Source organism: Neopelma chrysocephalum, unplaced genomic scaffold, assembly GCF_003984885.1.
Source record: "Neopelma chrysocephalum unplaced genomic scaffold, ASM398488v2 Primary Assembly neopelma1_60, whole genome shotgun sequence".
NCBI lineage: Eukaryota > Metazoa > Chordata > Aves > Passeriformes > Pipridae > Neopelma > Neopelma chrysocephalum.
In genome coordinates this window covers 11634339-11649609 of record NW_020897715.1, presented here as the reverse complement: position 1 = coordinate 11649609, position 15271 = coordinate 11634339, and the positions used below count along the sequence as shown (strand labels likewise).

Sequence of the window (15271 nt, the reverse complement as noted above, 5' to 3'; positions counted from 1 at the left end):
TGGATAATGCAAACCACAAGATTTTGCTATGCTTTTTGAGCTCCTGCCTTGAAGAAACAATCTTGTTCCTTTTCTTTTGGAAAGTCTCAGTCTTCTTTCGTAAAAGAGGTTATTTGAATGTTACTGCCTGTGACTCCTGCCCACGTTAAAACAGGCTTTTGCAAAGCTTTTGGACCACATTAAGAAAGATTTTGGATGCTTCTTGGAATTCACATTCTGTGTTTGAAGCGTGTCAGGACATATCCAAATAGATTCTTGCTAAGTATTGTAGGCTTAGGGTAACATCTGAAATTTGGGTTGGTCCAGTATCCCTATTTAGAGAAGAGACTGTTCATTATACTTAGATGCTGACAAGATATGTTATACAGTTGCACAGTGGCAAGGTGTTGGTATTACTGCTTGTTCATTGCAGTTTCTGAAGACTGTGCTGGCAAAAGGACTGGTATGAATTCTGTCTTACTGCTGATGTGACAAATCTCAATATGACAGTTGCATTTTGGGTCCTTTCCTTGAAGATAAGGTACTCCTACTTACTAAAAAAGCACCTATTATATCTTGGATATGTTAGATTCTGACTGAGTAGTTTTGTCTACCAGTGTCAGGTCTCCATTGCTAGATGTGAACGTCTGCTAAACATAGTACAAGCATCTGAGTGTTACACTACTTATTTTTGTGTTTTAAAAAAGCACCTTGGTGATTAAATACATTACATTTAATGAATGCATTTTTAAACAGAGGTCTTATAGAAACAAAACCATATCAGTCCTGGTTAAGGTTTCCATAGCAACTCTAATATGCCCTTTTTGCACATTTTTAGTAATGGATCAGATAAAATAAACTTATCTCTCTATTCTCCACATTGAAACTAAACACACACTTGTCTTGTAAAATCTCAAAACTCTAAATAATTATTATCCTCACCTATTCTTCCTAACTTTTACATTTTAAAGGACTTGGCACGTATTATCAAAGAACAAACAAACTCAAAGCTAAATAGCATTTGACAAAACTCTGAGCCAAGTCTTGAAGATATAAAGGATTTATTTAGTATAGAAACATATGAAATTTCATGCAATTATCAACCCAAAACCTCAGCTCCTAACTCTTGGGTCAGATCCATCTTTTAATTTAAGCAAACTCCCAAAATATCATCATGGTGCTTCCAAGGTAAGCAATGTCAGAATTATAGCTGCTTTGTACATGGCAAGGACTTCTTCAATTCCTCAGCTTTGCCTAGCATGTATAGCATAAAAGAAGCTCACTGATTTCTGATGTCTATTTAAAAGTGTCCATTTAAATAAGAGCACAGTTAAGAGTGGCTGGAGTTTGGCTTTGTCCCTATGCATCTTCTGACTAACTTTTTTTGTCTTAAGTCTTGATTTCATATATACGTCTGCCCTATATTTGTATTTTTTGTGTTTTTATACAGGAGAAGAGCACACTGCTTATCCTTTGTGAGAATGGCTTTGCTGTCCAGGTTCCTGCCCCTCTCCCTGAGGAACAGGATACAGTGTCCACCTATCAAATAAAAAACCTGCCGACGCAATACTTCCATTTTTATAGTATTAAATCCCGAATCAAGGTAAAAAACTCTCCTGTGGCAGAATTTCATGTTCTTCGTTGTGCCAGAGGAAAAAACTACCCGAAAAGGTTTCTGGTCCCTGTATTGCATCATCGGATTTTTGCTAAGCTTTTGAAAGGGAAGGCTAGGTAGAGTCCATTTGTGGCTGTGCTCCAACATTTAAAGTTACAAGTTGTTGTTTGTTTATTCAAATAGAACATACATCACACTGAAAGTGGTGTATTATTGAATGTCAGGCAAAGCTTCATTTCATGTTATAAGTTGGAAGAAGTCAGTATTCAGGAGAAAGATTTCTTGGTGTTTTTTTCCCGGGAAGATCTACAAGAATGATCACAAAGCATACATATTAAAGGAAAGATTAAAAGAATATCTGTGGAGTTTTGTTGGGGGTTGCTTTTTGGGGTTTTTTTGAGTGTTTTTTTTTAATCTAAGGAGAAGAATATTGTTGGGAGACACTATAAATCTTTAAAATTGAAAAGGTTTCTACAGAGAGAAAGAATATTAATTGCTCTAATTTTCCTCTAGAAATATATCAGTAATTAATAAGTTACAACAAGGATGTTTTAGATAAGATGCAAGGGAAGATTTCTCACAGTAAGAGTGGTGAAGCACTGAAATAGTTTTCCTGGGCTGTAGAGTCCCCAGAGCAGGAGATTTTAAAAAGGTAAATCAGACAAACATCAGCTCATAATATTTAAGGCTTTGCTGATTTTGGCTTTCAGAAAAACAATGTTTTTTTGAGATCCCTTCCAGACCTTTCATTATGATTTGCTATCTAGTATCTTCTTAGGAAGATCCTGTTTTAGAGAATGATACTTGTTTATGCTACAGTAGGCTTGAATGGAAAAGGAGTTTAAAAGATTTGATAACTCTGCACATCTTCCCTTCATTGTTAAGGAAAAGTAAAGTCCATTACAGCTTCTCTCCTTTTCTCTACAGCAATGATGCACTAGATCTTCGGAATTTGAGTTCAACTTTCTAGTACTTTTCTTTCTTCTGGGCAGGCAGAGGATAGGACTTAAGAGTTCTGCAGAAGGAGTATGCATAGTGGTGAATATTTGGAATAATCTCTCTGAGGACATGTTGAAGTCTGCTTCTTATACAGAATTATTTCTGTTTCAAAGGACCATGAGTTAAAATACTTTAGAGAAGGGAAATGGGGCATTCCACTGGAGAGTCCCATGAAGTCTGGTTGATCTCTGCTTAGCTGACAGAAAAGAGATTTCTCTAGATATTCCATACGTATAATGCCAGGACCACCTTGGATTTCATTTATGAGACTCCTTCAGTCAGTGATGCATGCAGTGCCTTGGTTTCATATCCCTGTGTTTCTCTGCTTGTTGTAATAGCTGGAAGAGGAGATTGCACGGAGAGAGAAAAAAAAGAAGGAGAAGGAGAAGGCAAGGCTTCAATGGATAAAGGAGCAAAAGGAGATGGGACTTGAGGTAGAACAAGAACCTGAAGAGGAACCCGAAGAAGAGCCATTGCCACCTCTCTACATACCAGAGGAACCCAGTCCCATCCTCTGTGGTTTTTATTCAACACCAGGAAGATTTTGGCTTTCCTTGGTAAATCAGTTTTTACTTCGTGTTGATGGGATTGCATGATGTGACAACTTTCCCTTCACATATGAGTGCCTTATAAAAAACCTGATTTTTTGAAACCTGCCATCTCTAGGACATTGAATTCCCTTCATACTTAATAGTTTCAGTGGTCTTTGTGAAATAAACCAGCAGTGTCACTCCAATTCAGCTTGTTTGGTAATTTCCAGTAGGTATCCCTGTTGGTGATGCTTGAATGGGCACAAAGACTAAGCTGTTTCCTCACAGGCAGAAGATAGAATCTTAACATATTGGTAGAATGGCTTGTAATGCCAGTGATCATGACAGATTTTTGTCTGTGGATAAATAGGATCTTTAGGTGTTTGGAAGTAACATTTTCTAACATATTATAGAATCGTTCTGAAAATTTCATTTACCTGGTGAGCTGCTTCAGTTTTCTTTTGTCACCTTTTCTTTGTGGTCCTCTTCTTCAGGGTGGATATGACTCAGGGTTTCTCTATCATTGTGAATTCTCACATGATCATGAAGAAGACCCTGAAAAGAGGAAAGATGAACCCTTTGAAGTGATTCCTATTGAGGACACCGACAACAATCCCATTCACCAAATCTCCTTCTGGTAAAACGCTGTAATGTAACAGATAGCTCTGTGATAAAGCTTGATGAAATTGAACTTGGAAGGGAGGAGTGCACGCTCCTTAGTCCCTTTTTAATTGTGGCTCAACTCTAGTATGCAGGAACTCTCTCTAGTTTTCTTGGCATTGAGTTTCACTTAAAATTCCTAATAGACGTAGCTGTGTCTTGTGTCTGACAGAATAATTTAAAAAGCCCTTCAAAGATGAAAAAGTCTGATTTCTAATTAAGTACTGATTAGGACTCAAACACCCTAGATTGTAGAACTCCAGGTGAACCATTAGAGGTCCCTCCATATCGTGATCCCCAGAACTGCAGTTCTTTTTCATGGTTATCAAAGAGCCCTCAAGGAGAACATGGAGGGGTCAGTCCATCCCTTTTGTGTGAAGAATATAGGCTTCTCTGGACATTCTGTGAACTATATGAATGAAAAGGGTGGATTCTTTTCAGACTCACAGAATTAGGTTCCCTGTAAGACTAGGCATGTTCTGCATCAAAGGAGGCAGTTTTAGTTAGGCTTTAATATACTGCTGGCTGCATTCACCACCATCTGTACTAAATGGGAAGCAGGGAGGAAAAACTGCTTTTGTAGCTTTTAACTTGGTGTCTGCTACACTGCCCTACTCAGGGTTGAGACTAGTTCCATGATACCTAGCAAGTGTTGGAACATTCCTGAGCAGCCAGTTAGCTGAAAAAACTTTTATAGCAGAATCACACGTACTTTAAATGATCCAAATACTTTGCTCCCAGCTTCCAAACTTGGGAAAGTGACTTTTATTAAGCTAGATTAGATCTTTTCAAGTATCATGTTTTGAGTTTACTTGTTACAAGTTGTCTGCTATTACTGTTTCTCGTTGCTTATTTGACAGCGCCAGCAGTCCACTGATGTTTTTTGGGATGCAGGACGGCTCACTGCGTGTTTATCCTCTCCCTAAAAAAAACCTCTCTGTGAATACCGTGAAGGAATACTGGTCCCTCAATATACATGACAATGATGATGGCCAGATCCAGGGGATCTGTTCTAGCTATGATGATAGGTTTCTGATTACCTGTGGTGGAGATGGAAACATTTTTACATTCAACATCTTGTCGCAGGAGGATGTTCCCCTAGAGCGAAAAGCCGAAATCCCCTTTCCAAGGGTAAGTTGCTACCCCCTTTTACTAAATTAGGCCTCTTTGTTATGAAAGTACTGTAGATGGGCAAAACAAAGTTCACTTATTTGACATCATAGGTCTTTCATAGCAAAAGCTGAGGTTTTCCAAACAATTTAGAAGAATAGCTCTTGCAAAGTGTTCCCTAATAAACAGGCACTGTGACTGTGTTGTTCCTTCTCAATGTTTTTTGTTTTTCTCCAAATAAACATGGTATATGTTGTTCGTATGTAATATTCTACCAATGTTTTCCCACTCAGAGGTGTAATTATGAAAATCCCTAGAATGCCAGGACCACAAGGATTTGTCATACTTCTTAGCTGTCTTAGGTTTAATTCCCGTAAAGTATGATTCTGCTCTGGATGGGGATTCTAGAAATAATGTTGGAGAATACCAAATGTGTTGTTTCTCCATGCGTCTAGTACCATTCGTTTAAAATTCACAAGTTGGCTTTTTTGCACTTGCAAAATAGCACACCATGATGCTGATCCTGTTGCTCTTTCACTCTTGGACAGCATTCACAGTAATGAGTTTACAGGTGTCCTGTAATCACTGTAGTGCTCATCATCTCTAGCACATTTGAATGGATGACACTGGAATAACAGTTGTATTGATAATACACAAGAAAAGAGATCTCAATTCCCCCACTGAAAATGTTCAGACTTTATTGAATTTTTAAAAAATCTCTAGAGTATCTGAATTAAATAAATATAGCTTGAAAGAAGCAATGAGACCTGTTGAGTAAAGAAGTGCTTTCATGCAATTAATATTCCAGTAGATATACATTCAGTGCAGTTTAAAAGTCTTGAAAGTGTCACAAGAGAATAAATTCAATGTTTAAATACTGTTAATACTAGTTGGTAACTACATTTTGAAGGATGCTTGACAATGGGGACAGAAGAAATTGTGATTTTGGTCATTCAGCCGCATTGTTCATGATTAGTTGGAATTCTTTACCAGTATCACAAGAACATACAGCACTGAGAATAGACTCAGAGTTATTTTCTATAAGTGAATGATTGGAACCTTTGATATCAGAGTATTGCTAGCTCCAGTACTACAAGAAGTGATTAATATACAATTATAAAGCATATATACAGTTTTATAATTTTGAATATGTAAGTAGCTCTATATAAAGATCCTTATGGTCAATTTCTATTGTTCAGGCTAGCAACATTGCTTAATGACTATCCTAATAGAGTTTTTCTCTTTTCGAAGTATATTTTCATTAAGTATCTATTCTAATTTTAAGTCATGTGGAAGATTTTAAAAATTCTATCTTCATTAAACTAAATGAGATTCTTAGAGAATGAAATACAAATCATCTGAAACTAATTGAGTTAAATTACAGATCAATTTAGTACAACTAAATTGTTGGGTGATAGGCCCCCTCTTTTTTTAGAGCATAATTGCCCAGGGAAATGAGGCTTGTGCAATGCAGTGTCCATCCATCTGTCATACTTCACAGCTAATAATTGTGAACCCATTAAGCAGTCAGCAAAAGCAAACCAGATTAATTACACATGTTACTTGGAATTAGCCCAGGATATGTTGACTCTTGTCAGTGTGGCAGTGAGGGGAGACAAGAGAATTGGGTCTGGGAGAACCAAAGATGTTATGGGACAGAGTGAAGTTAGGACAAGCAATGATGTAAATGGTTAATGTTGATGGGGAGAATATAGGATTTGTGTTCTCTGTCCCTAGGAATTGTGTTTCATTAGTTCTTTTACATATAAAAGCCAGCTTCATTGCTTTTTCTTCTTGAAACATTAAAACCTAATATTTAAGGCCCATATAGTAATATTGAACATGAAGATTTCTTTTGGTTTTGTGAGAGGCAATGGGAGCTCTGTCTCAATGTTTATAAAAGCCTTATTGTCTGTTGAAGCTACTATTGCTTGTTTAAAGACGACAACATTTTTATTCCAGATTGGTCTTGAGAAGGAGAAGGCTGCTGAAGACATTGAGGATCCTGATGCCTACAAGTAAGAGATGCCTAGATAATGATGAAAGAGATTTCCAAGTGTTGGTAGCTCTTTCCTCACACAACTTATTTCTTTTATCCTACTTAGAGGAGAGAGAAGTTGACCTGAATTTGGGTAATTTCTTTGTTATACAAAAAGTTTTTCATGCTTTCTTTCCATACTTTTCTATGGCAGTAATTCAAATATGGTACTGTGGGACTTAACTTAACTTCAGGCTACAGTGACAACACAGGGTCAAAGTCCCTTGATGCTAGGAACGTACAGATATGAAGGAAGATGATTCCTTTCTAAGTTACATTAAGAGCCATTGAGTTCACTGGGAATTGAAGGCTGTCAAGGAAATCCAAAAGGTCACATAAACTGTAATCTTTCCTCTCTTTCATTAAAATAACACTATTTCCTTTTTCATTCATTTTCAGTATTGAGGAAGTCAAGCAGAAAAAGGAGTCTGAACGGATAATGAAGGAAGCCGAAGAAAAGAAAAATAAGAAAAGACAGGAGATAATTGCACTGAGACATGACTTTGTTTTTCTCCTTCAAAAGAATCAGGAGTTGCCCAAGCACATGCAGCTGCGCAGAGAGGTACATCTGGGTTTTATGAGGGTCATTTAACTTTGGAGGCTCCTTCTTCCAAAATGTTGCTGCCGATCATGTTGGGGCCAAAGATGTCCAACCCTTTGGATTAAGTTGCTGGAACTTCTGAATCACTGCTGATGATTTGTGCCAATTAAGAAGTATAGGAGAAAAATGTGGTTCTCTGTGCAGATCCAAGTAGCTTCTGAAATAAAGGATTGTGTTGATGTGCATGGAACTAAAGTACCTGGACAAAAATATTTATTATCAAGACCTAGTAGCCAAGATAATGTGATGCTGGGTTTTCCATCTTTCTGCAGGAGTATGAGATGGACCATAGGATCTTTGAGGAGCTGGATAGACAGAAAGCACAGAGAATCCAGTCAGTGCAAAAGGAGCTGGCTTGGGAGCAAGAGAAGCAGTTGATTGGACTGCAGAAACTACAAAAACAGTAAGTACCACTTTTACTTCTCCCTCTGACCTTGCATGGGACTTATTGTTTATGAAGTTGTGCCTCCAACAAGGAAAAGAATGTGATGTTTTTTCTCCCTCATATAGTCAATATTTCATCTGTTCTGTTATAATTCTGTTCTTACTTTATTTGGAACATACATGAGAGTACATATTGATATTTGTGTGAAATTAGTTCATTTGAATCTTTGGTAAAAATTCAGATAGTCTAATGAAAGAAATAGCTTCATTCTGATTCACTTCTATATCAAGAAAGCTGGTTGAGACTGTTTGCCTGGAGTTTTACCTCTAAGTTCAGAACTCTTATTGAAATGTTGAAGAACAACCTGTGAAATGAATGCCTGTTTTTCAGACATGTTGGATGTCCATTAGATATTTTAGTGTCATTGCTAACACAGAGTTCTCTATACAATTTAAAGTTATGAAAAAAACTTCCTCAAGAACACAAGTTGAAACATGAGGTGCATTTTGAGTTGCTTTTCGTAGATCTAAATGTCTAGCAAAAAATGAATTCCTAAAAATAAATACACAATATAAATAATACACAATAAAAAAGACACCTTAGGCACACAGAGTGTGTGACTGGAAAAAAGGCTTGAATGAGCATGTTTTTAATAATTCCTTAATGGAAGATGAAAGTTATTCTCATGAAGAACCTGGTGTAAGTTTCAATATTGGGAGAGGTCTTAATATGTTTATTCTTGAGCGTCTCCATTCCTAGGTTGGATAAATGTCAATAGGTAGTGTCAGATGTTATGCTGTAATAGCATATGCTATATTACTTATAGCACTTATATATTACTTATGACTTGAGAATTTTCATGTAATGATTGCATATGCAATAAGTAAACTACACTATTCATGTCCTTTTGGTCAAGGCAAAATGGTATGTTGTGCCTACTGACTAAATTTTTACTGACAGTTTTTTCTAATTTGGCTTTTCAGGTTTCGGGACTCACTGGAATTTACTGTTGTTGTTCATGCTATTCAAAGCAATCATCAGATTTCCACCTACAAACTTCTACCAGTGACTGAGAAATACAGCCAAGATAAGAAACAAGTGGGCAGCAAGTGGAAAGTACTTAGAGACAAGTGGAGAGCACTTAAACAGGCAGAAGCAGCAAAAGAAAGGGAGATCAGCACAGAGACAAGGCATATACATAGTGGTAATGATAACTATTTAAATGTTGCAGTAATATGGTTTCTGTCTTTCATCTCAGTTTGTTTCCCTGAGTCCAAGCTAAAGAAATAATAAGTGTAAGCACAGGTAAAGAAATATAGTGTGGTATGTTTTTTCAGTACCAACATACATAGTAACACTCATACATAGTTTTCCATGTTTAGGTCAATGTCACAAATTGTCTATCAGCCCCATGGGTAGAATGTGACTAAGAGTCAGGTCAAAGAACCTGAATACTTTCAGAACCTCCACTACACTGTAACTATACTGATTTACATCAGCTCTACAGGAGTTGTCTCAGGGGGTTTCCAGTAGTTGGGACTGCACTGTGCTGCATGGTATTTATAACTTCACATAGTTATTTTTTGGTCCAGATATTAGAATTTTTGTGGATGAGGCTGAAGAGCTGAAGATGCCAGAGGTCCAGAAGCCAACTGCACGTTATATAGAAATGAAACGTGAGAAAATCAGAAGAATTGTTGAGAAATCTGACAAAATTAAAGCCAAGATCGTGAAGAGGAAGGCACAGTGGGATGAATTGTGAGTCTTGAACTGGACTCTGTGCCCTTTTAGTTGTGCTTCTTGTCTGAGGTCAAGTAATGCTATATAGCTGTCATATGGCACTATAATCTCTCTGCTTAGGTTTTTATATTTCTAAGGGCTGTAATTAAAATAGATGAATATTCATGTATCTCTGAATCTCAAGAGAGCATTAAAATATTTCAGTTAGTTACTATGGTTCTTCTAAGCTATTAAGAAATTTGAATTCAGCTAGGTAGTTGCATTTTCAGATAGGCAGTAAAATGTGTCTAAATTGATCATGACTGAGAGACACCTAGGCCATTACAGTCAACTCTCTGTTAATCCTGCCAGCACCACATGGAGCAGATACTGTAACAGGTGGGTTAGGTCAGTGGTGTGAACATTACTGCCATTATGTCAGTGTTTGTAATAGGCCTTCATGCTCCATGATGGTCTTTGAGAGGCAAGAAAGAGTGGCAGGACATATTTCACAGAATCATAGAATATCCTGAGTTGGAAGGGACCCACAAGGATCACTGACATCCAGCTCCTGGCCGTGCACAGGACTGCCCCAAGAATCACACCATGTGCCTGAGAGCGTTGTCCAAATGCTTATTGAACTTTGTCAGGCTTGGTGCTGTGACTGTTTCTCTGAGGAGCCTGTTCCATTGCTCATCCACCCTCTGGGTGAAAAACCTTTTCCTAATGTCTAACCTAAGTAATATCTTTGAATGAATTTTTTTCAAGGCCAGGTCGGATGGGGCTTTGAGCAACCTGGTGTAGTGGAAGGTGCCCTTGCCTATGGCACGAGGATTGGAACTAGATGATCATTAAGGTTCCTTCCAACCCCAACCATTCTATGATTCTATGCTCGTGGAAGTACAGAAGTTCTTCATTAAGACATGAATAACAGGGAATGGGACCAATGTGAGTCAGAATACAAGGCTTTTAAGGTTATCGAGTGTTTAACAATATAGAGTAGGATAAGATATTCTGTGCTACAGGCTGGTAGACTGCTGACACGTGGCTCCCTGAAATTGAGAGCAGCATGTACTTACTTAACCCAGAACTCAGTCTGAGTGCGAAGGTTTAAACTGTCCCATAGCAGAACTATGTTTTAAGAATTCTTAGGGGAAAAAATTAATCTGAGGTTTTCTTTCAAGTGTGCAAGGATATTCTTGCCAGAGTAGCCATTCTTTTCTGAAAGAGGCTTATCATCCTTGATTCCTCATTCACTTTCCAAACCTTGCTGCACAAATCAGAAGGTATGAAATCACCCCATTTGTTCATCTGTATTCTCTCTGTCTTAAAGTTCAGCTTTATTTTGTACCTACCAGATACAAGAGCAAACCTCGCAATGACTATGAGAATCCCAAAGATGCTGAGGAGATCAAAGAAGAACGGGAGAATATGGGATGTTACCAGCTCAAGACTGCCTCTGACTACAAACTCCCTGAACACAAGCATGTGAACACTGCGAAGAAGATGATGCAGCTTACATCCCTGAAAGAGTTGGTATGTAAACTGCTTCGTTGCTGTGTATATTTCCCCTTTTTTGGTGGGGGGAAGGGAGGATAGTGCATTAGTCACTGAAGAAATTTTTTGAAAGGAAATCAAAGTGGATGTAGGAACAGGCCTTGAAGGACAGACTGCTGTGTTGAGTCAGCTTTAGTTACAAATCAGCCTTTTTCTTGTGAACTGTTAGTGTTTCACCTTCAATCCAGGATAATCTTCAGATGGCTCTTTATAAATGAGAAAGAGAGTTTACCTTTACTAGTATTTCAGCAGGAACACCCGTCTTTTTGAATTCTTCAGAAATTCTTATCATGTAGTAAAACACTGAGCTAAATACATCCCCTCCATGAAATACCTTTACAAAAACAGAGATGTGAGCAAGGATGAGTGTTTCTAGTGTGGCCTCTCCATATTTGCACTTTGGCTATCACTGATTCTGTGTACTAAGCATTGGAATCTTCCTGAGAAATCAGGTCTTTTGGAGCCACCTTGCTGCGATAGGACTCCTACAGCTACCACACATCTTTTAACCACAAACACACAATAAGCTCAAATGTTGTGCAGTATCTTTGTTGCTTTCCTTGTGACTTCTTTCTCCCAGTCTTTCTCATAGGAACTGTTTTTCATTTTATTTTGCTTGAGTGTAAAAGAGTGACACATTTCTTTATCTAAAAGAACAGGGAAGAAATACATCTATTGCACTTGGAACTGCCTAGTTACTTTTTGGTAGGAAGGCTTCTTTCTTGCCCTGCTTACTGACAGAGGAGCCTCTTTGCTGCATGTTTTCTCTTTGCCTGGTGAAGTGGCCCTGAGTCTTCTCCAGCCTTATCCTCATGAACGTGTTGCCTGATCTCAGGCACCCTGTGTGCTGGATGACTTTGACAGTGAGGTTGAAGCATTATAGAATCAATGCTGCAGTCTCGGGATTTTTTGGATCATTTTAGTCTCATGCTTGGGCTTCAGCACTTCATTGTGGTGCTGATGCTACCAGATACCCAGTGATTAACCTAACTCATTAGGACAAGCAATACAAACAAAGGGAACAGTTCTTGACATAAATTCCAGGTTTGTATAGATGAAGAATTCCAGTTACTTCAGGTAGGTGGTGTATAGGCTTATTTTCTGTTATAAAGATCAAAGAAGTTGTTGCCAAATCTATTAATGATAGATCACATTCAATTATTATTTCATGTGAAAAGGGTCAACTAATATAGCATCTCCTTATCACAGAATGACTGAAGTAGGAAGATGCTTCTAATGGTAATCTAGTCCAAACCTTCTGCTCAAGCAAGGCTATACAGAGGAGGTTGCCCAGGGCCGTGTCCTAATGGCTTTCCAATATCTCCAAGGATTGAGACCCTGCAACCTCACTAGGCAATCTGTGCCAGTGTTCAGTCACCCTCACAGTAAAAAAGTGTTTCCTGATGTTCAGAGGGAACCACTTGGGTTTGAGTTTGTGCCCATCTCCTCTAGCCAGTCATTGGGCACCACTTAAAAGAGCCTGGCTCCATCCTCTTTGCACGCTTCCTTGAGGTATTTATATACACTGATGGCATCCACCCCAAACCTTCTCTTCTCCATGCTGAACAGTCCCTGCTCTCTCAGCCTTTCCTCAGAGAAGAGATGCTCCAGTTCCCTAATCATCTTAGTGGCCCTTCAATGGACTGTCTCCAGTAGCACTGTTTCTCTTTTGTACTGGGGAGCCCAGAACTGGACACAGAACCCTAGATGTGACCTTGCCATGCTGAGGAGGGATCACGTCTCTTGACCTGTGGCAATACTTCCTAACACAATCCAGGATAATGTTAGCCACCTTGTGTTGGGGAAGACTTCTTATTATGTAAGTATTCCTGGGGAATCCTACAAAAATTGTTGTTCCGTTGCAGATCCATAGGAAGAAAGCAAATATGAACAAAGAGATTGTGTCTTTGCGGGACCTCAAGGTTTCTACTATTGACGAAATCAAGTGTTTAGTGAAGGAGTTGAAATCCATACAGGCAACCTTGGATTTGTCAGAACGTCTCCCTCTTCCCCTGATCCCTCAGCTACACCCAGATGAGGTTCCTGAAAAAAAATTTGAGTGCAACAGTGACATCCTCCAGAGGTTCAAAGAGGAGCAGGCCAAGGCAAAGCCGCAGGAACAATTGGAAGGGTCTGCCTCATTTCGCGCATTTAGACGTGGGTTTATTCCAGCTCCTTCAGTAGAGGAGACTGACCCCATGGCACAGGCTGCAGATACACACCCGGTGAACACAGCATCATCTGTGGGCACAGAGCAGCAGAAGGTGTTTGAGATTGAGAAAGCAGAGCCAACAGAAATAGAACTGGAAATTTTAAAGAGGGAGAAGATAAAAAATCTATACTTCCAGGAGACCTTGATTAAAAAGGTAGGAAATCAAAAGCTATTTTTGTCAGATTAAACAAGGCCACTGGATCAGAAACAAAACCAAAACCCTTTTTGTCTCAGGATTGCAGCTATTCTTACCTTTCTGAAGTTCAAAAAAATTATACTGTTGCAAATTTGCAGTGTAAATCAGTATAAATCCATAACTATGACCTGTGGGCTGACTATTTTTACTTGAAAAACACATCTTAGATTTCTTATTGATTGTTCTATGAAACTATAGGCAAAAAACCCAAGTAAAATGTTAGACAGTCCTTGAAAAATTACAAAGAGTTAAAAAAGGAACATAACTACAACTTTGTAGATTCATGATGTTCTCAGCTCTTAAATAACTGTAGTCCCAACTCTTTGGTCTCAAAAATTATTTTTTAGGATTAGAAAAGGTGCAAAAGAGAGTAGCCAAAATGATTAGTCATGGAAAAGCTTCTTTTAAAGGTACATCTAGATGGATAAAACATCTTTGGCCTGCAAAAAGAGCAACTGAAACAGTGGTAGAGATGTGATAAAATTATGAATAGCATAGACAAGGAGAGTGGGAATCATCTCTTAAAAAAGAAGAGATATCACATAAAATGGTCACATGGAAAGCTTGAAGCATGCAAATGGAAATAGTTTTCCTACCCAACAATAGCTAAGCTTTGGAACTCAGTGTGAGGATGTGGGGGAAGCTACAATTTGATGAAGTTTGGAAGAAAAATCCATTCAAAGCTGTTGAACACAAGCACACTGCTTCAAACTCAGGATGTCCCTAAGTCAGAGTTAGGAGGGTATAAGAGAGGAGTGTACCAGAGCTACACCCATTTGCTCCATTTCTTGCTATCTTTTCTCTAACTTCTGCTATGGGCCATTGATTCTTTGGTCTTCTCCAACACAGACACTCTTGTGTTTATGCATATGAATGTTTTGAGGGAATATCCAAATTCTGCTGTGACAGTCACATATATGTAAGTTAATGTTGGCAGCTGCTAGTACTGATTTAACTGTAAATGTTTAAGGAAGAGCTGGCAGGTATTCCAAAAGAAGTCTGTCAAGGCAGAAGACTTATTTATTGCTACATAAACTACTGTAAACTACAGACTACTGTAAAGCATTCTCTGAAGAGTAAAATATTTCTGGGGTGCAGTGGAATGCAGTGAAAGATTCCTGTGAATCCCTGGTGATTGTTTTACTATGGAGCTGAGAACGAAGAAACATCTGGGGTTAACTTTGTCTTTCTAAGTGCTTCAGTAATCCATAGGAAATAGCATACCTGAGTTGTTGATTTGGCAGAGAGAATTTTACCCTTCTGCTCCTTTCTCTAGATTTACATGTTTAGCTCCACTCGTAATACTTTTCCTGTTTGACTCTCATGTGCTCCAGATCAACATGCTGGTGATCAACTTTGATGCTGAACTTCGCCTTTTGCGGCACAAGAAGCTGAAGATGGATGTGCAGATGAAAAATGCTGACCTGCGCTGCATCACGTACTGTGAAGAGCTGCTTATCCTGAAGAAACTTGAGAAACATGAGAACTTTCTCAAGGAGCGAATTTACACCCTCATCAGTGAACAGGAGGCCATACAAGTAAACAGGCCACGTGTCTCTAGATTTAACAGTACCATTAATGCACGGGTTGAAACAAAAGCAAGCCATGAAGTGAATGGTGGCATGCTTTTGCTTCATTTTAGCACTGATCCAGTGTCTAGTGCTAGATTT

At 38.5% G+C, this 15271-nt stretch overlaps 1 protein-coding gene across 3 annotated transcripts in view; it reads left to right on the top strand.

The window, feature by feature from the left end:
• The window catches only part of CFAP44 (cilia and flagella associated protein 44), a 42952-nt gene that overhangs the window by 19428 nt on the left and 8253 nt on the right, over positions 1-15271 (top strand). For all 3 annotated transcript variants that reach the window (XM_027681125.1, XM_027681124.1, XM_027681127.1), the window contains 12 exons: positions 1430-1582; positions 2932-3150; positions 3618-3760; positions 4644-4914; positions 6856-6911; positions 7331-7493; positions 7805-7935; positions 8901-9121; positions 9510-9675; positions 10995-11172; positions 13059-13559; positions 14936-15139. In XM_027681125.1, coding sequence (XP_027536926.1) covers positions 1430-1582; positions 2932-3150; positions 3618-3760; positions 4644-4914; positions 6856-6911; positions 7331-7493; positions 7805-7935; positions 8901-9121; positions 9510-9675; positions 10995-11172; positions 13059-13559; positions 14936-15139 — 2406 coding nt within the window. The remainder of the gene's footprint in view (positions 1-1429; positions 1583-2931; positions 3151-3617; positions 3761-4643; positions 4915-6855; positions 6912-7330; positions 7494-7804; positions 7936-8900; positions 9122-9509; positions 9676-10994; positions 11173-13058; positions 13560-14935; positions 15140-15271) is intronic.